The sequence below is a fragment of the Bicyclus anynana genome, chromosome 18 (genome assembly GCF_947172395.1).
Source record: "Bicyclus anynana chromosome 18, ilBicAnyn1.1, whole genome shotgun sequence".
Taxonomy (NCBI): domain Eukaryota; kingdom Metazoa; phylum Arthropoda; class Insecta; order Lepidoptera; family Nymphalidae; genus Bicyclus; species Bicyclus anynana.
The window spans coordinates 13,729,597-13,752,679 of record NC_069100.1 but is presented as its reverse complement, the minus strand read 5'-3'; the positions used below and the strand labels follow the sequence as shown (position 1 = coordinate 13,752,679).

Genomic DNA, 23,083 nt, shown 5'->3' with positions numbered 1-23,083 from the left:
CAAACACCACAGTTCTGAGCCACCAACATTCAGTAGCGCCCTACAACTCAGTCAATGTTGTCGGTCGTCGGATGGTGTTTTCCAGTGTTATTCTCAACTGATGTTGTTTTGTCTAAAATTCCTCAGTACTTGAAGACGAAAGTCTTCGAACGGTGCATTTTGCCAGTGATGACCCATAGAACTGCTACTTGGTCGGTAACTATGGTCTTGATAAATGGGGTCAGGCTCACTCAGCAATCATTATTACCCATACATTTTACAAATGATAAGTTACAGTAAGTCAGTATTAAAATCTTGACTGTTTTTAAGTGGCTCCATACATAAGATCTTATGGCTATATTGCTACAAATACTATAGGTGTTTATTTTTTTTTTTTTAAACAGGACACCAACAGGTTACAATAAAATTAAAATCTTATAATAAAATATGAAGAAATATACTATAAGTTACGGCAATTATTGCAGACCCACTTATTGGTTGTCACAGAATGCACTAAGGACAAGGATAAGGCTGGATTACTCCAGTAATCCAGCCGAGTACAAATGATTTTTGCGCAGTAAAACCAAAAATCGTTGGCATCCGACTAAAACAATAAAGTAGTCCGAACTAGGTATACTAATACAAAATAATTTATAATTAATACAGAATTCTAATGTACAAAGAACAATATTAAATTTAGATTAAACTACATGTAAAACGAAATATGTGTGTATAAAACAAGAAAACAAAAACAAAACACTACCTAACTCTAGGTAAAGAAGATGCAAGGTCTAAATCAGGATTTGCAAAGCAATAGTAAATGTAGATGTTGAAATAGCCGCACTATACAGACTTCTGTATAGTGCAGCCGCGTGGCGCAGTGGGTAGTGACCCTGCTTTCTGCATCCACGGCCGTGGGTTCGATTCCCACAACTGGAAAATATTTGTGTGATGAGCATGGCTGTTTTCCAGTGTCTGTGTGTATTTATACATTATATAAGTATTTATATGTAGTATATAATTGTATATTAATATTATAATATCAACTATCTTAGCACCCATAACACAAGCTACTCTGTATGCTTACTTTGGGGCTAGATAGTGATGTGTATTGTTTAAGTATATTTATTATTATTATTTTTTTTCTGTATATCCAATTCTAGGATGCTGATTGTTTAGATATTATAGCTATATACTTATTGTATGTGTAATAGATACCAAGTGTTTCCTTAACAAGTGCCGCACAGATCTCAACTATGTATAAACACGGCGATTGTGTACATGCACCGTTTCTACGCGTTCCACTCGTTCACGCAGTTCCACAGGAATGCGATAGCTGCCGCGGCGCTGTTCCTTGCCGCCAAGGTAACATATAAATTAACTTTTTTTTAACCAACTTCAAAAATAGTAGTACATACATTCTCAATTAGACGTGTAATTTTTTTTTATTTCTGTCATTTTAGTCATCTATGAAAACAAACTTGCTACTGCCCTCGGGCATCCAATAGATGTTAGAAGGCTACATATGGGATCTCCTGTAAAAAAAAAAAAACAAAATCAAAATGATAACAATGTACAAATGTACTAATGAAATACAAAAATTAACAAATAAGATAAATTAGCATGGCCATGTAGTACCCACAAGCAATTGCTTAAAACTGTTGCAGCTGATTGCACAATAGTAATTAATTAAAAAAAAAAAATTTTAGTCATCTGTTAACCAATTTTGAAAATTATTTTTTGTTTGAAAGAGTATACTTTCAGACTGGTCCCATTTTATTTTCATAAAGATCGGTATAGTAATTTTGTGTTAAAATGAAATAACTGAATTACTTGTTTGAAGTCGGTTCCACTTTTATGTTAAAAAGATTATTTTATTTTTATTCTTCAGAGTCAACACAAAACTGTGTGGCATTACATCATGTTGACTGTCTCTACATTTATGTCTTTTTAGGATTTAGTTGAAAAATAATGAACATGACTTTATGACTTTATGACACTTTTAAATAAGTGTCGACTAGACTACTATGTATTGTAGAGTCAACTTATCCTAAACAAGTGAATCTACATAGAGAATGTTTTATCTGATCGATGATTCGTGAAACATAGCAGATGAAAAAGTAACAGTTCAGAAAAGCTACTCCAGCACTTGCCTTAATAAGTAAAATTAGTAATAGGTACTGATGACAATAGTAATTAACAAGTCGTTTAGGAAAGTATCCTAAATGAGAACTTATCACGAAGAGTTAGAAAGTAATGTAATAATCAATAATCATAATTTATGTAATGAGTATGGATTTCATTGAGGTCTTATCATTCCAGGTGGAGGAACAGCCCAGAAAGTTAGAATATGTGATAAAGGTGGCCCATGTTTGCCTCCACAGAGGTGAAGGTGTCAATGCTCTCACCTCGGAACAGTATCAAGAACAGGTGTGTAAAGCCAGACCAACGTCGAAACATACAAAAAATCAGAAAATTGAGCCGTAAAATATCAAAAGCCTTATCATTCCAGGCGCAGGACCTTGTATTCAACGAGAATGTCCTGCTACAGACCTTAGGTTTCGATGTAGCGATCGACCATCCGCACACGCATGTGGTGCGGACCTGCCACCTTGTAAAAGGTGAGCCAGTACGTTAGCACGTGCCACCGCGGCGGCCGGCGCACGAGTGACCCGTTTGCGGTGCGGCGATGTCGTTTTGTCGCTTGATTGGTAGTGGGGATGGCTTTGGAATGTTCTATCTTTGAATTTGAAAATATAAATGGTTTAGTTTCATTTTAATCAATTTCAGTGTTCTCATTAGTGATCGATCAAATATTTTGCAAGTGTGATAAAATATTATGAAACTACCTGCAAATATCATTAGCATTGTTCTTTTATGTTGTGCATATGTTAGGATTAGCGATATTAGTTAAGCAAAACTACTGAAGAAGCCCTGAATCAAAACAATTACTGACCTTCCTTTTGGGTTTGCCGTAGTCTAGTAATAAAGGCTAAAAAAAATCTAAAAAAATTATACAGTTAAAAAATTAAGTTTACTTTAAGAATATACATATTTCAATAGTACTTAATAATTACAAATTTCACTACTCCAAACAAATAAAGACAAAACCGTCTTAACAGTAACTCAAATAAGTCTGATATATAATTTTGACCTAATAAACAATATTTCCATGACATGAGTGTAAACTTAATTAGCCTATGTTGCTTAATTATGGAGTTCCTATGGTAGGTCTCTGATTAATACAAGCACACCGCTTGTATTGCACCACTTATTTTTCTTTAGTAAGTCTAATTAAGAAGTCACACAATTTGAAATGTATTTAAAAAAAAGTAAATTCAAAGCCATTCCCAAAAATCAGCATAAACGCAAGTCGTGTAAGCAAAAGAAACTGGCCAAGTATCACTTTCTAGCCACTGTCGAAGGTATGTGTAACTATTATGTATTATATGTGTGTTTGTCATGTCCATCTGCAATCACCATCTAACATAACTGTCACCTTGGAATTATTACACACAAACACTTTTGTAAACTATAATAAACTGCACTGTATGTTTACAATTAATAAAAATGAATGAAATGTGTTAATTATCGAGAACAGCTGAACCGATTTGGCTAATGCTTTTCTTAGAATATTCCTTGAAGTATGACAATGGTTTTTACAGAGCTTTTTTTTTCAAGGTAGGGGTAGGGTGGGAGTAGGGCAAGGGTAGGGGTAGGGAAGAAACGTACATAAGTCAACGCACAGCTTGACCGGGTCTGCTAGTTCCCAATAAGTAATTTCAATGTTTCACATCATAGTATGGCTTTTATTATAGTTTGGATATCTCAGAAATCAATCAAAAAGATACAAGAAGTACATGCATATTTCTTATTTTTGTAATATGTATTTCCTTACATTATGATTACTGAATTAAATCAAATATCATAATAGCATGAAAAATGAAATTATATTATTACAACATAAATGTACACATTAATTTTAAACATTTAAGCATAAGTATTGTAGTAAGTCCATCCTTAGTTTTAATATTGTTAAATCAATTTTAAAATTAATGAATTGACGAAGTTTTAAATAACTGAATGTTCCAGGTCTGCCTGGCACACTATAATTAATTTTAATTTTTGGTTGTCATTGTTATTTTATATTGGACTCAAAAAATTACTAATTAAAAAATAATTAATTTAGAAAAACACATAGAGTAGTTCTGGCACAACTTTTTGAAAGTAAAAAAAATAGACTCCCTTAAAATAATCATTTTCGAAATATGTTATTGAAGCAAAAAAGCAATTTGACATTGACAGTGATTATTACCTAAGCTGTTAAAATATAACTGTTTCAACACAATTCCATCTAGAACACTGCTTTTTAACATGTAGCTGTAAGAGCGATGCCTAATTAGTGCGTTGCGTCTTTACAACATATCAACGAATTGTATGCCACATCTGCGTTGCGATGACGCAAGACGTCACAGCACAAAAAGACGCACGCACCCTCACCAATGCATACAAAACAATTGAACACCCCGTCCTTCGTCGTCGTTCGTTGCAATGTCGCCTGCGACGACAAATATATGAAAAACAACGCAACGAAGACTGTTCCAATCAAGATGACATACAGTCGTGTCGCAGTTTAAATCGTTGCAAGAACCAACTCATGACTATAAGCCCCGTATGGGTTCGAAACTAGTCGGGCACGTTGCATCTCGTGAGTTTTAGCCGTATTTCGTACTAAATGAATATGCAATGTAACGAGATGCACTAATGGGGCATCGCTCTTAAGAAAAACCACAATAGTTGCTGCAACCATCGCCAGTGAAATATTTTTTGTTTGTCTGTCAAAAACTGACATTATGTTTTACATTTTGACAGCCCCCAAGGATCTGGCGCAGACGTCGTACTTCATGGCGTCCAACAGTCTGCACTTGACCACAATGTGTCTACAGTATAGGCCGACTGTGGTCGCTTGCTTCTGTATACATTTGGCTTCAAAATGGAGCAACTGGGCGGTGAGTTTTTTTTTTTTTATAAAATCGTCAAATCTTTACTAAAGTCATAGTTGTACAAAATATATTAACTATATCTTATTAATCTATTTTCATTATTTTATGAACTTTTTCACCAACGTGGTTCCCGTTCCCGTAGGAATACGGGGATAATATATAGCCTATAGCCTTCCTCGATAAATGGACTATCTAACACTGAAAGAATTTTTGAAATCGGACCAGTAGTTCCTTAGATTAACGTGTTCAAACAATCAAACAAACACTTCAGCTTTATAATATTAGTATAGACTAGGTAATTGTAATTAAGTAAGTTGTCAAATGACTCGCGATTTATACCCTCATTTTTAATTTGTCTATTGTAACAGAAACACAAAAACATTAATTTACTTTATTAGTAATGCTGGCTGTTGTTAGTGCATTTGCCTAAAAAAAATGCACGCACTTCGCTATCTGTGCAAAGATGACAAACATATCAAAATGTCACCCTATGAAAAATAGGCAAAGATGCAAATTCATTTTCAGAAAGTGTGTTCAAAGTGTGTTTACTCGCAAATATGTTATAAAATGTCGTATGACATACGTGCGCTTTGATAATTACAGCCTCTGCTTCCTTACTATAGCTCTCGCCTACGGCTCGAGCTTGCAATATCGCCTCGGCTGTAATTTTCAACTTACCGCACTTATATCATATATATTTACACTATAACACAGATTAATCAATAATATACAGATGTAGCAGTACGGAACATGACGGTGTCGTGCCACGGACGGACACAAAATTCAGTAACGAATACGTTCTCTTGTCAGTACGATACGAACCGTCGCATCAGTAATTATTAATATTATGCAAGAAAAATGGCGTTCACAAAAACTAAAGAAATAAGATAGAGTATTTTTTTATTGGTTATTATTGATTATTATATTAATTTACGTAATTGTTGTTAGTGTTAAATTATGAAATACAAATTATGAAAAAAGTTTGTATATGCGGATGTCAAGGAGACGCGTGACTTTTGTTTTTTTTTTTTTTGGGTTGCACCGGCGTCAGCACGCAGTTTGTAAAGACACTCTGGTTACTCTGTGCACTATAATAAGACTTCCCTATAAGCTTGCCCCTTTTCCTATAAGATCAATATCTAGAATATGTGTGCGATGGCCCGTAATGTTGCAGATCCCGCAGTCGCACGAGGGGCGGCACTGGTTCTCGTACGTGGACCGCAGCGTCACCACCGAGCTGCTGGAGCGCCTCACCGCCGAGTTCCTGCACATATTCGACAAGTGTCCGTCCAGGCTGAAGAGGAAGATGATGACCATGTCCAACAGTGAGCATTTGTTTATTCTCCCTTTTAATTTTTTTTTTTTTTGAAGAATATTTGCCATATTTTATTATAATATGACCAATATTCCCCTTCCCCTCCTCAACTAATTGGGAAAGACTGTATTAGGAGTGGGTACGACAATAGACCAATGGGACAAGGATCGAACCACGACCCCTCTGTGATGAGTCTGACCGCTCTTAACCGTTGAATTCTTTTTTTTTTCTTTTGAAAACTGGGCTTCAAATAATAAGCAAGCATAAGCACCAGGGGGCGAGCCCTATACTAATTTTTTTTTCTTATTCTTTACAAGTTAGCGCTTGAATACATTTTCACCTGATAGTAAGTGACGATGCAATCTAAGATGAAAGTGGGCTAACTTGTTAGGAGGAGGAAGAAAATCCACACCCCTTTCGGTTTCTACACGACATAGTATCGGAAAGCCAAATCGCTTGGTGGTACGTCTTTGTCGGTAGGGTGGTAACTAGCCACGGCCGAAGCCTTCCACCAGCCAGACCTGGACCAATTAAGAAAATCTCAATGGGCCCAGCTGGGGATCGAAACCAGGACCTCCGTCTTGTAAATCCACCGCACATACCACTGCGCCACGGAGGCCGTCATACTCTTGACTTGAATATACCCATGTTGTAGGCGGTAGGGAAAAAGGTAGCTGGAAGGGCATTCCATAATTTCGCAGTGCGGAACGAAGAACTGAAACGCTTCGTACGTGTCCAGGGGACATCAACTACGTATGGATGCAGACTTCCCTCTTCACCTTTTTACCATTGAACTGGTAAAAAGGTAAAGAGGGAACTAGATCGATAAGTTCCTGAGCGCACTCTCTGAAATAAATCCTGTAGAACACCGACAGACGGGCAACTTTTCGGCAATGCTCCAATGATTGCATTAGTTAGCGCCTCTTCCATTCTAAGAGGAGATTCGTGCTCAACAGTGAGCCAAATATCGGTTGATGATGATGATGATGATGATGATGATGATGATGATGATGATCGTCCACAGGCGGCAGCTCCCCGCACTCCAACGCGCACCCGTCGGGCTCGGCGGGCGTGGCCAACTCGCCCTTCGACAAGAAGCACTCGCTCGTCAACAGCGACGAGATCGACAAGTCCTTTGATAAAGGTAACTTGGTCTTTCACTTTACATATCTACTAGTGGACACCCGCGACTTCGCGTAACTTTAGTCTTTCACTTTACATACCTACTAGCAGACACCCGCGTGAAATTCAGTCTTTAACAAATCCTGTGGAAACTGCAGATTTTTCTGGCATAAAAAGTAACTCAATGATCGCTTGTATCTTCCAGTGAAAATAATTGGAAAGCGGTGTTATATTCCTATGCCTCTGAGAGCTCGTTTAGCAGTTAATCTGTTTTTATCGTTATCTAGCGAGCGCCCGCGACTTCGTCGTTTATTCAGAGTAAAATCTATCTAAATCGGCGAAATCGCCGTAAAATGACATATTTTCATACAAACTTTCTTACCCTAATTTATCACCTTGGGGGTAGCATTGATCAAAATCCTTTCTTAGCGGTTGCTTACGTCATAAAACTGACTAAAAATGACAAATTTCAGCCCGATCCAGTGGTTTGGGCTGTGCGTTGATAGATCACTATGTCAGTCGGTCACCTTTGACTTTTATATATTTAGATTATATAGTTAATGATACAGAGTCAAACATTATCATCCTATGCCTTCCAACTAGTTCAAGGCAAGAATCAATACTTAATTGAAGAAAGTCGACATTTTACAGTCATTAAGGTGACCCGATTTAAATAAATTGTCCTGTAAAAAAAATGTATGGGACTAAAGTGTACTATGTCAACATTTAATTATATTTCTATTATATTTTTCGTTGTTTTTATTCATAAATCTAGTTTATTTAATAATACCTTTGTCCCTTAGAATATGAACGCGAAAGGCGGCGCCAACTCCCACCTGGTCCGGGCGGCTACGTGCCCGCGACGACCGCGCAACCGGCGCCGCAACCGCTACAGAAGATAGACTACAACCTCTACAGAGAGAAGCGGGAGAGGGAGGAGAGAGAAAGGCGAGAGGAGAGGGAGAGACGCCAACAGGCCTTGCAACAGAGACCCGGAGTGCCGCAACCTAATGCCAGGCCGAATCCACCCCCACCCCACCACAGGCCGACTTCCAGTCAACATCACAAGCCACACCATCCCTGGCCGCACAAACCTCCCCACCACAAACCCCCGCATGACCACAGACACCACAGACAGCTACCCGGCCCATCGACAAGCGCCCCTCACCCGCAACCACCGACAGAAGTCCCTCAAAGGACGCGGCCGCCATCTTTGTTCTCCCCTGAAAATGCGTCCACGCCTTCCGCGTCCGCCGCGGCCGCGTCCGCTTCGGCGTCCGTTCCGCGAAGGCCCCCCTCGAACCCACCTCAAGTTCCTACACAGCGATCGGCGCCTAGACCGGAGCCGAGGCCGCAAAACCCCCCCGTACCCATCCAACCCACCCCAGTCCCAGAACAAAAGCCTCCGAGCCCGCACAAAAAACGGCCGGACCCCACAGCTGTCGTCCGAGACATGCAACCCCCCACCATCTTGTCCCCCTTTTCATCGCCACCAGGCAAAGTGGTTGAACCACCTAAAAAGAGACCCCGGCTGCCTTCTAACTCTGAACCGGAGTTAGTGCCTTTCGTTAAAAAGATAGACGAAACCCCTGGATATGAAAACCTCATGAGGGACTCCCAAAAAGGAAACGCCATCAAAACGAGGGTACCGGAAAGAAAACCGGAAGGAACCATTAGGGCCCTTAACGGAATCGAAACAGACCCCACATTGGTATCAAACTTACTCAAAGAGAGTCTCGCAAAACCTGTTCCTATCACTGTACCTTTAGAGAAAAAGTCCCCGAAAGAATTTAAAAAGGAGCCAGTCGAACCCCCCGTTCAAATACCCCAACCGATCGCACCTATGGCTCCACCCCCCCAATTCGAACCACCGCCTAACGTTAACCCTCTACCTCAAAATCCACCCCAAAACCAAACAGAGGAATCTGACCATAAACACAAGAAGGAAAAGAAGAAAAAAGACAAACACAAACACAAGGACCGCGACAAATCTAAGGAGGAAAGAAAGAAACACAAGAAAGACAAAGAGAAAGATAAGGAAAAAGAGAAGAAGGTGGAACAGCCAGCACCACCACCCCCTCCCATTCCCACTCCCACTCCAGATATAGACGGAGCTCTGAGGATAACTATACCCAGAGAAAAGTTATCCACAAGTCCGGGACTAAAGATAAAGATACCAAAAGAAAGATTAGCAGCGCCGCCTCCTCCACCGAACTCCGGCTTAAAGATCAAGATATCGAAGGAAGTTCTAGAAACGTCGAGAAAGAGGACCGGAGTCCACGAGCCGGGCCCACCGCAGAAGATGACGCGGCACGAGGCCCCCCCTATTAATAAGGTAGGTTGGAATATACCTTTCAGGCCCCCTTTACCGTATTTCATGGTTCAACCCCCACCGCCGTTGTACTATGGGGTGGGTATGGGGATGGACGGATACTTCTACGGCATGTTTCCGCCACCCCAACAGCCGCCGAGGCACCACCAGCCTCCGTTGCCCGCCATGCCACCGCCGGCCGTGCCGCCTCCGCCACCGGAGTAGATTAGAAAAAAAAATTAAATATCACGAGTCTTACAACTCTGAACAGTCTAATTGAACTAAGCTAATTGGCAAGGATTTATTGGTCAAATATTAGACATTGTTATGCCTTCAATGTTATTTATACAAATCTTATAAATAACGTCATATTAAAATAACCAAATCTAATGCTCAATATCTTAAATTTCAAATTGGTCCATAGTATTTTAGAGAAGAGAAAGATAGTTAAAACTTGCATGATACAGGATTTTCGATTTTAAAATTATTGACATTAGGTTTATTTTACTTTGATATCGAAATCGAAGCTAACTTGAATTCAGGGCAAGCTTCAAGTTGAAGTTTATGATATTTAATTTTTTTTTGTCGTAAATACTTTAATGACATAATAAAAAATTTACAAAAGTAAAAGATTTTTCTATATAAATATTTTTGTAAATAAATTTCAATTTACTCTATGTATAGAAAGTATTATGTATATTTTGTTAACACATCTTTGTGTAGAAAATTTTAAATATGCACGAATTTTAATGAGCCTCTTTACAAATATCTCACATATTATACAAATTGTGAATTAGACTGTAAATAAATTATATAAGGGGCATTTTTTATAAAATTGTTTTCACGGATATTATTTTTCATTCAGGTAGGGCTTAAAACGTGCCATGACATGTTTTGAGGCTGGAATATGTGAAAGACAACATGTCGACTAATAGCGACGGACTTCGAAATATTGCGTTTTCGTTGCAATGCAATGATGTTTCCGAATCCACCGCTTTTGGTCGAAATTTTATTTTATTTTATTAGGCCTACTGATGTGAATAACATCCTAAAAATATTCAAAAATTTGGATATACTCGTAGCTAGAGGTAGATTTTAAAAAAATTAACTCTAGAAAAGGGCTTTTTTATAGAAAAATGGCAAAAAGTATTATATCATATTGAAAATGTTATGGTCTCAAACTTAATATTATATAAAATTTTAATCTAAATATAAAACATAAAATTACATATATCCGCTATTTGAAGAAAGGCCAGTCTTTTAAAGGTTCTTGTACACAATATGAAAACGAAATTGTTAATTTTGTTTTTTTTTTCTTACTTTTACTTAATTACTATTATTCTCTATAACTTATCTTTTGGCTATTTGTTGCCTGTTCTAATTAATTCAATCAATCAATATATCTATTTGCAGATACAAATCTTGCCTATTTAGCATGCAAATTACTTACTACTTATTTTTAAATTATTCAAATAATAATTTAGACATAATTTAAAATTTACATCTTTACAATTATATCAGTTAACATTTTACAATTTTATTATTAAACAAACAAATATCTGTTTCTAATTTACTTACCATTTTTTATTATAAATTTTTTATTATAACTTTATTTATTATAAATCAATCTCAATTATATTTATTGACTCGTAAGGACTAAAATTGTATACACATGTCAATGGTGGCACAAATTATTTTAGCTCTAAAGTTTGTATTATGTATATCTAGAGTGCCTGTCAACCATTTGAAAATTGCTGCAAAATACTATTAATCTTAATAACCTCTTATTTTTAATAATCTGCATTGTTAAATAACTAGTTAGGAAAATAATATAATTAATTTTTCATTTGTGCTTTTCACATTGTGTACACAAATCTTGCCAATTTATCTAGATTATTAAACTATATTATGTAGGTATCTAAAAATAATCAAATTAAATTATTTATGAGTAAAGAAATACCGAAATGGTATTTATATTTTTACTAAAACTATTTATCGTAGTTTTAATGTATTATTAAGGTGCCTACACACTATACCAGCGGTAATATAGTGGATAAGTTTCTACACTTGCCTCAGAAAGCTGTCGCTGCAGTTGTCACAATTAGAATGGTAGTGTTCGCATTTTTTATATTTCACTTCAATTGATTTAGACTAAAAATGAATTTATTACCAAAAAATAAATCTGTGTAGCATTATACTAAATTCCTATTAGTTTACATGATAGGAACTATAAACTAGAAATGTCACAAATACAAAAGAGACAAATATTTAAATATGTACATAGGAAAATAACAATGCATATTTAAGGTAAAAGAATTGATGAGAGAATTATATACTTAAGTCATAAACCGACAATCCAATAATTTTAAAGAATAGCTTTTAATTTTGCTGTATATACTACAAACACGATTCCGCGTGTTTAAAAATCAGTATATTTTATGGCGATCATGTGTTGTTAAAAAAATCTTTCATTCCAACCAAACAAATTCGTTATGATTTTGTTAATTTGCTAACCAAATATTAATTATTGGTATTGGATCAAAGTATTCTGCTGGTAGTTCTGAAGCTGGAGTAGTGTGTAGGAGCCCTTATTAGAAGTTTATAATATTGATATTTTTAAAAATATGACATATTTATTCTATATCATAATATTTCTGTGTACAAATTTTATATTATACAAATTTATTGTTGTTGTCAATGGTTGTTGCTTATTAAGGTGGGAACACACATGTGTTTGGTGAAGTACTCTCCCAGAACACCAGTGTGCTGTTACTTATAGTTGTCTATTAAGCTGCTTTTGCACGAATAGTTGATATATATATAATGTTTTAGAATACATATTATATTCAAAACAAAAACATAACTACTATTTAAAGTTATGTGTGAAAATAAGTAGGTAATTAAAAGTATTTAAAAAAACATCGAACATATATAAGATATAAAGTTGAAATCGTTTTTTAAGTATAAATTTAATATTAAACCATGAAACCTCTTAAAAATATACCACGTGTGGTGAATAAATTAATATTTAATAACAAATTATGACTGAAGTTTCACGTAACATACGAGAAACAGTGAACAATTTGTTCTGAGCAACGCAAACTTTACGTGTACGCATTACTAGGTCATAATAAATGCATATATATTAATATACATTTATGCATAGAGTTATAAAATAGGCAGACGGTATTTCGCTGTCAAACAACTGAAGCACCATAATGGCGCCGAGTATCTTTTTATTACGTCTATGCATATATGTGTATGAAATCGAAGTTAATTCACTACTAACAAATTGTTATATAAGTACATATACGTATATTTAATATTATATATTTTTATCGTGTCAACATACTTAATATTGTTTAACATATAAATACCGTTATGTATTATATGCTTGCATATGAATATTTAATATGACATAAATTATAATATATTTAATACTTACATTATTCATATACTACATTATTAACATTAATGATAGATTATTGAATGATGAATGAATAGATTTGTTACGGGATGGGATATTTTCTGCAATATTATAGGACTAATCAACTAATGTCCTGACAACTTCTATAACAGACTCAAGAATTTTATACTTAATAAGTTATTATAAATACAATATAATTATATATCTATACATACAGAGTTTTACAGAATTTAATATTTTTTTAAATTACTTACATATTTATTAAAAGCAACATTAAGTTCAAAGTCAGTGTCCTTCAAGCGCCTTAATTATCTAATACTTTAATTACAGTTTTTATTTTTTATTTTAATAATATTATTCTATTGTTAAATATAAGAATCAAATAGTATTATTTTATTGTTAAATATAATAAATCAATCAATAATGTTAACATTGAACAAAATCATCAATCAAAAATAGTTTATCATATTGAGATGTTGCGTAATATTATAAAATGGTGGACATAATGAGACATGTATTTTTTATTTTTTTTGTAATAAACCATTGAATGACAACGACATAACTATTTTTTGACTATTTGTACTCGTATATACTTAAATAAATATTAAATATTTATATCAATAGAACATTCCAATTTTAGGTAGCTAGACCCTGCAAGCAGTGATAATGACTACTGCATACATAATTTTTTTAGCATTTTTCGTCTTCTCAAATAATTCGAATTTTTCCATTCTTCCTGTTAGTGATGATTTTTTCTGTAAAATCAGTGTTGAAACTCAACTTACAATGAAAGTAGTGTAGTAACCTGACAGTTTGTGCTCTTATTTTTTCATGACAGAAGAACGAGTATTTATACATTATATTTTTATTTATTTTAAAATATTTTACGTTATGGACATTAAAAATAAAGGATATGAATAAATATTATTTTAAATTCTCATAAAATAAATATATATTTTTAATATTAACTGATTAATAGCAGCGTTTTACCTGAAATAAAACGCATATTAAAATACTTACCTCACTGGAAACTTTTATATTGAGAGTAGCATTTCCGTTTCCGTCGATTTCATACCAGTTTTCGTACTTTTATTGACGTCACGTCGGGCTATGTGGCGCCACCTGGCGGTGTCGGGCTCGGGAAGTTTCGTAAATCGCTGAGCGCGACTTTAGCTCATTGGCTCAATATATCACCAGGCAGGAATTACTTAAAGTTTCCAGTGAGGTAAGTATTTTAATATGCGTTTTATTTCAGGTAAAACGCTGCTATTAAAATATTGACCGTAACTGGAAACTTTTATATTGAGAGCCTGTTTGTTTTCGCCTGGTGACGCCACGTTATGGTATTATTTCGCCAATGTGATTATTAAAATAAAACTTTTTATAACAATATTATCTCTAATTCGATTAGGCTTTATTTAGAGAACAAGCTAGTAACGAAGTTTGACTTACTGTGTCTGTGCATAATACAATATTCCATTTTGTTGGAATGTAGCAAAAATACATGTCTACGGTACAATGGTAGCCAGTAATAAGTATCTATTGTCTGTGGATATTATTTATTCAAACTGTCAACTCTTTGACATTCAAGTGTCATTATATGTCATCAGCCATTTACTATATTTTACAAATATTAATAAATAGAACAGTTAGCAGTGCTTAACGTGTTTTCGTTCATCTCGCGACTCCAACTCTCAGCACATTCAAAAATAAATCAATGAACTAAAAACATACCATACATTTTTTGGATTGGAGTTCAATACTTTTAATTTTAGGGATTTCATCATATAATTGATATTCACACTAAATTATTTAGGAAAAACACTGCTGACCGATATAGTCGTTATGAAGATTTCTTACGTGACGTCTTTACTCATTCTGCTATAACCATATGCGGGGCGGTTTTTTAAAAAATTTATTACAAAGAAATTAATATTAATTCTTGCTGCATTTAGTCGTAGTGGATAGTTATTTTATTTAATAATGAAATAGACTTATTATTTCCTAAAGAAAAATTATGATAGTGATTATTTTATTTACAAATAATTTCCAGCCAGAGTAAATACTTCTATCGGTTTTTGAGCCAAATTGCGGCCAAAATTCAATAAAATCATCAGATTTTATACTATGTTATCCCTATAATAAGTAATGTTAGGTCATATACACGCCTTTCAGAGTGTACCCACAAAAATATAACTATTGAAAAAATAACTTATTAAGAAGTTACTGACATTCCAAACTGGTGGCATGGAATTTTTAGGCTTTCTTAACAATTTGGTATGAATTTAAGGATATACTTTACAAAGTTATTGATCTCTTAAGTAGGTTACTTGAAGATTCTAGAAACTAAAACTGAGTCAGTTCTTAGACATTAGGTCATATAATGTACTAAAACTTTTACTTTTAGACAAACACTACACAAGCCGATTTTTAAGTTTTGACAGGAAATTAAAAATAATTTTAGGTTTTCCCATATTTCTTGAAGACTCCCTCTAACAGTTTTGTAACTGCTAAGTCCGTTGTCGTGATTATAATAAATTTGTCTTCATTCTATAGAATTATCGGTACTGCTAGCACTCGGAATCTGAGATCCAAATGACATAAGACTTACTCTTATCAAGGCTATTAAATATATTCCTGTCAACCGATTCTGATGATTCTCTGAGAATCAGTGTAAGTGGTGGCGATACCATAAATGGGAAATTCCCTATACACACTGTACACATCGTATAAAACAACTTGAGCGTAAGTTACATCTCGGGATACGTACAAGTAATCATGGACTACGTGTACCTTATTTAATGAGTCAGATCAGAATAGATCAGTCACCGACATACCCTATTTCACAATCACTTTTTCTATGCTACAGTAATGAAAGCGCCAAGTATGGAAGATGGCGATGTTGTATAACAAGCGATTTGCATGCTTGTTGTTCCTGCCGCGTATAATACTGTGTACTGTTGTGAACTTAGTGATAGTCTAATTAAGGTTACTAGACAAAGATCTTGCAATTTTAACTGTTATATTCTATATTTAAACTCATTTCTCTTTTCCTCCGTAATATGTAACGGCAGTCATTTTGTGCAATTGAATGTTGCTTAGGAGGTGAGTTTGATTCTAGGGACATATACGAGTAGTATGACATACATTTCCTTTTTATTGGAATGCAGTACCTATTCCTCTCGTGACCATGAATACCTCAGAGGGTGAATGTTTAGTAACGCTGCCCAAGCGTGGTCAAAGGCATCTGCTACTAACAAAAACACTGGCTGAGGGTGTCAGTGAAGTAGGTAGCTAGCAGTCTGATTATATTAAACAAGGTCATTCATTCATTCAATGGTAACGGGCAAGTTTTCGATATAGCCTACATCTACGCTTCGTATTATTTTCTTAATAAATGATAAAATTGTCTATTCTTAATTCTACATATCTCTTACAAAACATGCTGCGAATTCGATAGCATTGAGAAAGTATTTGAGAAAGAGACATGCATAGTTCAAATGACAAGGAAGTAATGTCCAACAATTCCCTGAACGTAGGAAGCACCTTTGGGATTTTATTACATACACATGCAAGTAGGCTTGTGTCTATTCTTCAAACTGAGTTTTTGATGCTGTGCGTATTTAGCAAGTGGAAATGAGGTTAAATATTGGTCCGGCTTCAGTATTAGCAACAGAGCATGGTGCTTTTATGATCCTTTGTATTTCATTAAGTAGACAATTGTTGATATTTCTTCCAAAACAGGAGTGTGGAACGATGTTCCATATAGATTAAGAAAAACACGAGGTTATTCGAGAGAACGGTAGGAGATAACCTCAGATTAACCTCTGTACGTTTCTGGTGCCACCATTTTCTCCCATTGAAAAAGGTGGTAAAAAGGTGGCTAAAAAGACCGCTTGAAATGAAGTCTATCTCAAAATACTTTATGTTTTCTGGATGCATTAAACTTTAAAGCATACATAATACCCTTGATGGGCCTCGAGCCCCTGAAAAAGGATTCATTTAGAATCCTTTGTTTTAATAGAAATTTATATGTTACCGCTTATGCGTTTTTCTACATTTGCTAGGTGACGGAGGGTATCATAATATGTTTTACCTTTTCGTTTGTTTCTAAGTTTTATGAAACCTGGAGTATGGTTATAAATTTTGCAAATAATAAACTGTATACATCCAGTAATACCTTTGATGTATTCGGAAAAATAAGTTTCCTGCCTTTAACCTCTATACCAAAATGTACATGATGTTTTAATCTGACGCTTTCATTCATCAGATTTTTACGCCATTGTTACAAAGTAATTAATTCACCCATTGGTTACAAATCTAGTTGGCCTATTCACTATTTTGGTCTTTATTATCAACCTATATCAATTGGGAAAATGTCATTTACCTACTGTGGGATATTCACGAGTAAGCAATAAATGACATTTTTACATAGAAACTCAATTTTGTATATGTCATCTTGTACATTGCTGATAAACACCCTGCGAGAGTGGATTATAATGATCATACAAGCAAGGCTGCGCAAGCGTTCCAAGCGATGGAATCTTAACATTTTTCATGCATTACCCTCGCGAGGGGTGGCGATCACACACACACGACATCGACAAGGGTATTTGAATAATTTATATAGATAGATAAGATATTCGTATCCATACATCGTTGATAAACACCCCGCGAGGGTGGATTGTATTGATCATGCAAGCAAGGCTGTGCATGAACGTGTGCGCATTACAGATATGTATATTCCGTGTTGTATGTTCCACGCGATGGAACATTACTCTTCATGCATACGCCCGCGACGGTGGCGATCAAGGACACCGGTATTTGAATAATTTATATAAAGAGATAAACACCCCGCGAGGGTGGGTTGTAATTATCATGCAAGCATGGCTGTGCATGAGCGTTTGCGCATTGTATGTATATTCCGTGTTGTGTGTTCTACGTGATGAAATTTCAACACTATTCGTACCTTGCCCATGCGAGAGGTGGTGATCCTCAGTATTTGACTGGAAATACGTCTAGGAATGTTAACACTTTCTATAACCTCGTCCCCATGAGGGGCGGTAATCTATTAGTCCGGTATTTGACTGTGCAAATACGTCTAGGAATATTTAAACTTTCTATACCTTACTCAGTAAGTTGGTTTTGCAAATACGTCCAGGAACGTTAAAAAACTGTGTATACCTTGCCCCCGCGAGGGGCGGTAATCTATTAGACCTATATTTGACTGCAAATGTGTCCAGCGACGTTAACAGTGTCTACGCCTTGCCCCTGCGTGGGGTGGCGATTTATAAGGCCAGTAATTTACATCCAATCAAAATTCCTGTGCTAAATTCTGGCGGGATTTGTGAACCTTTTTTCAATGACGGTTTGAATTGGAGTAACAATATGTTTGAGTAACTTCCAAAAACTCTTTGTCTAACTTGTCTTCGAGCATTCGTAATTTATGTACTCCTCTGAAACGAAAGCCATTGGCCACGCGTTCGTTTTGCAGTATATATGTTAGACAGCAGTCTATTGCTAGAACGTTCACTTTGGTTTCTGAGTTCACATTTTTAGGAAGCCCGCTGGGCCCCGCCACTTTTAATACTATTTTAACTGTTGAAAAATAACTACAAAGAAAATATTATTACATGCAAGTACGAAAACATTTGCAAAAAAGCAAGACTTTCAAACACATGAAGTAGTGATCCGAACGGAAAAACCGTTAAAATAATGATCACGTACTATTTTCAAATGAAATTTGAAATTTTTACATAATTTAACGTTAATTACATTAACGTTGTATGTTACAACGTAATAATTACAACGTAATAAAATATAAAGTACTCACAGCGAATTCACTTCACTTATTACACTTTATCTTGCAATGTCGGGTACCAACTGATTGCAAGATGTTGCTTCGACGGTAAACAAAACGCCAATGGGCTAAAGTCGCGCTCAGCGATTTACGAAACTTCCCGAGCCCGACACCGCCAGGTGGCGCCACATAGCCCGACGTGACGTCAATAAAAGTACGAAAACTGGTATGAAATCGACGGAAACGGAAATGCTACTCTCAATATAAAAGTTTCCAGTTACGGTCAATATTTTAATAATCATTATTAATTTTTATGTAATTTATTGTATATATTTTTTTGTTAATAAACTGAAATTTATTGAAATAAACATTTTTATTGTATATACAAATAACAATATTATTATTATTTATAACTGTAGATTTACTTTATTTTATGTTAATAACAAAATCTATAACGCCAATCGCCAATCATATTGAATTGTTATTAATTTCTATAATAAATTGTAGCAATTAGTTATTATTTAGTATTGTAATATAGTTAATTATAATTTATGACCATCATTTCCGATTTTCAGAACACATTACCATATCAGCTTTAAATTAATTAGTATTTGTAAGTAATTTTAATTATATATATTTAATTTTGCTAATTTTACCACCCGGTTTATTCTTAACAAATAATTATTTGTAAGTATTATAGTTATTATTGTTTGTTTTGCTCAAAATTAAAAAAAAATCTTTATTATATAAAAAAGGGGGAACTTTACACATATACAAACCCATCCCTTGTAATACTGAAAGTACGTAGATATAGTATAATACTATGTTTTTCAGAGATTGAAGAAAAAAATACACTAATAACACTAGAACCGCCGAAGATTTGTCCGGGAAACCGGGACCAATTTGTCCCCTTTATAGCAACTTTTCTTACTTGACATGTGTATTTATTAATTTAAATTAAAAGCATATTCCTTAAAAGGCCAAAAACTGATCAAATTATAAATTAACAGTCAGATATTTTTTGTTTCATGAAAAAACTATATTTACTAACTACTACATGTATATTACTTTAACTGTAACAACACATCAAATGATGAAATCTAAAAAGTAATTATTATTTGAAAGACAAAATGTCACAAACAGTACTCTGTACTAGTACATTTATTGCACAGTACTTCTACTATCACTTCACAGTAGACTTATTATGTGTGCATTTTGTCTCGATACACCTTGTACGTTTTTCTTATCTCTCTATTGTATTTTCTTGTCAATCTCGACCTCGTAATTGCATCCACCTTTGCTCATCTCGCTCTTCAAACTTTTTGCTTATGTAACATGAGCAAAATTAAAATAACTAAAAATAATAAATAAACAAACAACATGTTTGTGAGATTTAAAGATATAAATAATATCTGAATAGAATTGTAGTAATATGATTGAAATTGAAATGTAGTAGTGTTGTAATTCAGTAGAACTTATTTTCAACACTTTATCCTCGTCAGAGTATTCTGACTTTTCTAAAATTTTTAATTCCATGAAATATCACTAAAATATCGTATGGTATCATTATTTTATAACGTTGACAAGACATTTATTGTGTGCCCTTAACAATAAAGTAATTTAATTACGCGAAGTAATGGACATATGGCTGCTAGAATATGAAGCTGTCTTATTCTACCGTGCTTCACCCTGCTACTACCCCTTAAAATCCCCAAAGCAACGATCTTACATCGAATTATTGTTTGAAATACTGATAGTTCAGCGGCTGTTCTAGATATATCGTTTTATTATTTTTTTAAACATTCTTGTTATATAATTAAAAAAATATTCAATGCAATAAGGTAGTCCAAGTCAAAAAGTTTCAAGACCTAAATAAAAAAATAAAACGGTTACAGACTTGAGATCAAACTTGCAGATGGGACAAAATTGAGACAAAACGGTTCTAGTGTTAAAATATATGTATTTTTTATATGTCATGCACATGCTTTCAGTGTGAACTCTTTATAACAGTATCAAGAAACGTGATTTTTCACTTTCCGTTACCGCTTGGTTTGTTTTATTCGCCATCTATCCAGCGGATACAAAAATATTAACAAATAAACTCTAAGAATACGAGTATATAGTAAATTAAACAGGGTCTTTTATAAATGTGGTGTTCCTTAAAGAGCTTTGCTCTGAGCCAATAAAAAGTATTAAAAACTGTTGTGCAAAATATCACAATAAGTATACTTTATTACCGGTATTTCATTTTGCTAAATTTAAAAAAAGTATGTGTTGTTATTGGTAAAAAATTATATCTTGTCAATATTACTACGCTTCGAAATAAGATACTTTACCTTTGTTGGAAGTTGTTTTTTGGAGTATGCTATTAAATAGTGCCATTTCCATGACATTTAAATTCTATGGAAAGGTACATATATAACGTTATCTTAACAAAACATCGATTATAGTGGTCCCATTTAGATTTCAAATATTGAGATCAAATGAAGAATAAAAATAATTAAGTTTCATTCATACTCTTATTGTCCCGTCCAAAATGTCACAACAGTATTTTTAATTTAATGTAACAAAGTATTAATATATATATTAAATTTATTTCTCTCGCGATTTAGATACATTAGCCGGAATTTGTATTATCTAAATTGACTTAATCTACACTAATATTTAAAAAAGGAAAAAAAAAATATTTTTTAATGTAACGAATAAACTTAAAAACTACTGGACCAATTTGAAAAAATCTTTTACCAATGGAAATCTACATTATCAGGGAAGAATATGGGCTATAGTTATTCCCAAATAATGATAAAAATAATAATAATGGGATGTGCTGGTAAAAGCGGAGTTCTTGTAGTGGTTGAAAATTTTTAAAAATCACAAAAATAATTTGACTGACATTCCTTTTTTGTTCTCGTTCTTATATTGTTGATTATATTGTTGATATTTGTCAGATATTATGAATAAGAGGCCTCTCACTAAAATATATTTCTAAAATAATTTTATACAGTTATACAATGTTTAAATCGTTATGGGAGCACTATACATATGAATGTGAATAGTTATTAATCATTTAAATATTGTTTTTCATTGTTGTTTTGTAGTGGTGCCATTTTTGTTACCATTTAAAAAATAGAGCAAAATGTAAAAAAAAACTAGTATTCTTAAGGTGATTTCAATAAAGTACTTAATTTTTTTCATTTACTTAGTCATAATTAAAAATGTTACGGTTAGTAAAGAGATAGTTTTTAAAATATTTTGTATTACGAGTATTTTTTGTTTCTAAACTGTTTAAATTTGTGTTTCTAAACTGTTTAACTTTATAAGAGATTGAGATTATTATTATCATTACGAATTTAATTAAAAATTATTTTAATTTACTTTAAAATTGTGTGTGTAAATAGTAAAATTTATTTTGTTAAGATGACTCTTTAGTTATTATTTTTTATTAATAATAAAAGTTTTGAATTGTTTTTTTTCTTTGCAAATTAAACATCACACTGTGAATCGTATTGAAGTTTATTTTTCATATCCAATGCTTTACTTTTTTCTTAAATTCCCAACCAACAATGCAGTCTAAGATGGAAAAGGTCAAATATGCATGCATTTGTACATAACAAATGTATTTGCAGGGTAAATTCTAATTATTAAGGTATTATTTATTTAGCAAATATAATCGAGTATGAAACATATATGCAAATCTTTTTGTGATTATAGACTTTGAAACGATTAGATTCGTCATTCAAAAATGTGTATCAAAAGACAGTTGCTGAACAAAATTGGTCTTTTTATGATAATTCGGCTGTACACAAATGTTCTATTATGACATAAGTATCTAAAAAGAATATAATTATGTTGCATTTCAATAAAAAAATATTTATTAGTAATTTGAGTACAACCGAATTTAATGTACTGTACCAATAATTTCCTGGTAATTTATACATAACCCTTGTACAATTATTGTCTATGACGTTATATAATTATGAAACGTCATTGCATGTGTGAATTACTGTGGCTTGACACATTCTTTTTTTTCACATGGTTTCTATGGCACCTGTTTTTATTTTAATTTTTCCCTCTATTACTTGGCTGTTATTTTTTTTCGGATAACGGCTGAATAATAGCTTGCGCG

At 33.9% G+C, this 23,083-nt stretch overlaps 1 protein-coding gene across 2 annotated transcripts in view; it reads left to right on the top strand.

Annotated features, from left to right (window-relative positions):
* LOC112045933 (cyclin-T) overlaps positions 1 to 23,083 on the top strand; it is a 41,520-nt gene that overhangs the window by 6,168 nt on the left and 12,269 nt on the right. Inside the window, exons 2-8 of one of the 2 annotated variants that reach the window (XM_024082330.2) lie at positions 1,227 to 1,344; positions 2,302 to 2,409; positions 2,492 to 2,600; positions 4,852 to 4,988; positions 6,157 to 6,307; positions 7,322 to 7,441; positions 8,223 to 9,754. In XM_024082330.2, the coding sequence (XP_023938098.2) occupies positions 1,227 to 1,344; positions 2,302 to 2,409; positions 2,492 to 2,600; positions 4,852 to 4,988; positions 6,157 to 6,307; positions 7,322 to 7,441; positions 8,223 to 9,754 (2,275 nt within the window). Of the gene's footprint in view, positions 1 to 1,226; positions 1,345 to 2,301; positions 2,410 to 2,491; positions 2,601 to 4,851; positions 4,989 to 6,156; positions 6,308 to 7,321; positions 7,442 to 8,222; positions 22,464 to 23,083 lie in introns of those variants that run through there. The other variant, XM_052887016.1, reaches the window with a different exon arrangement.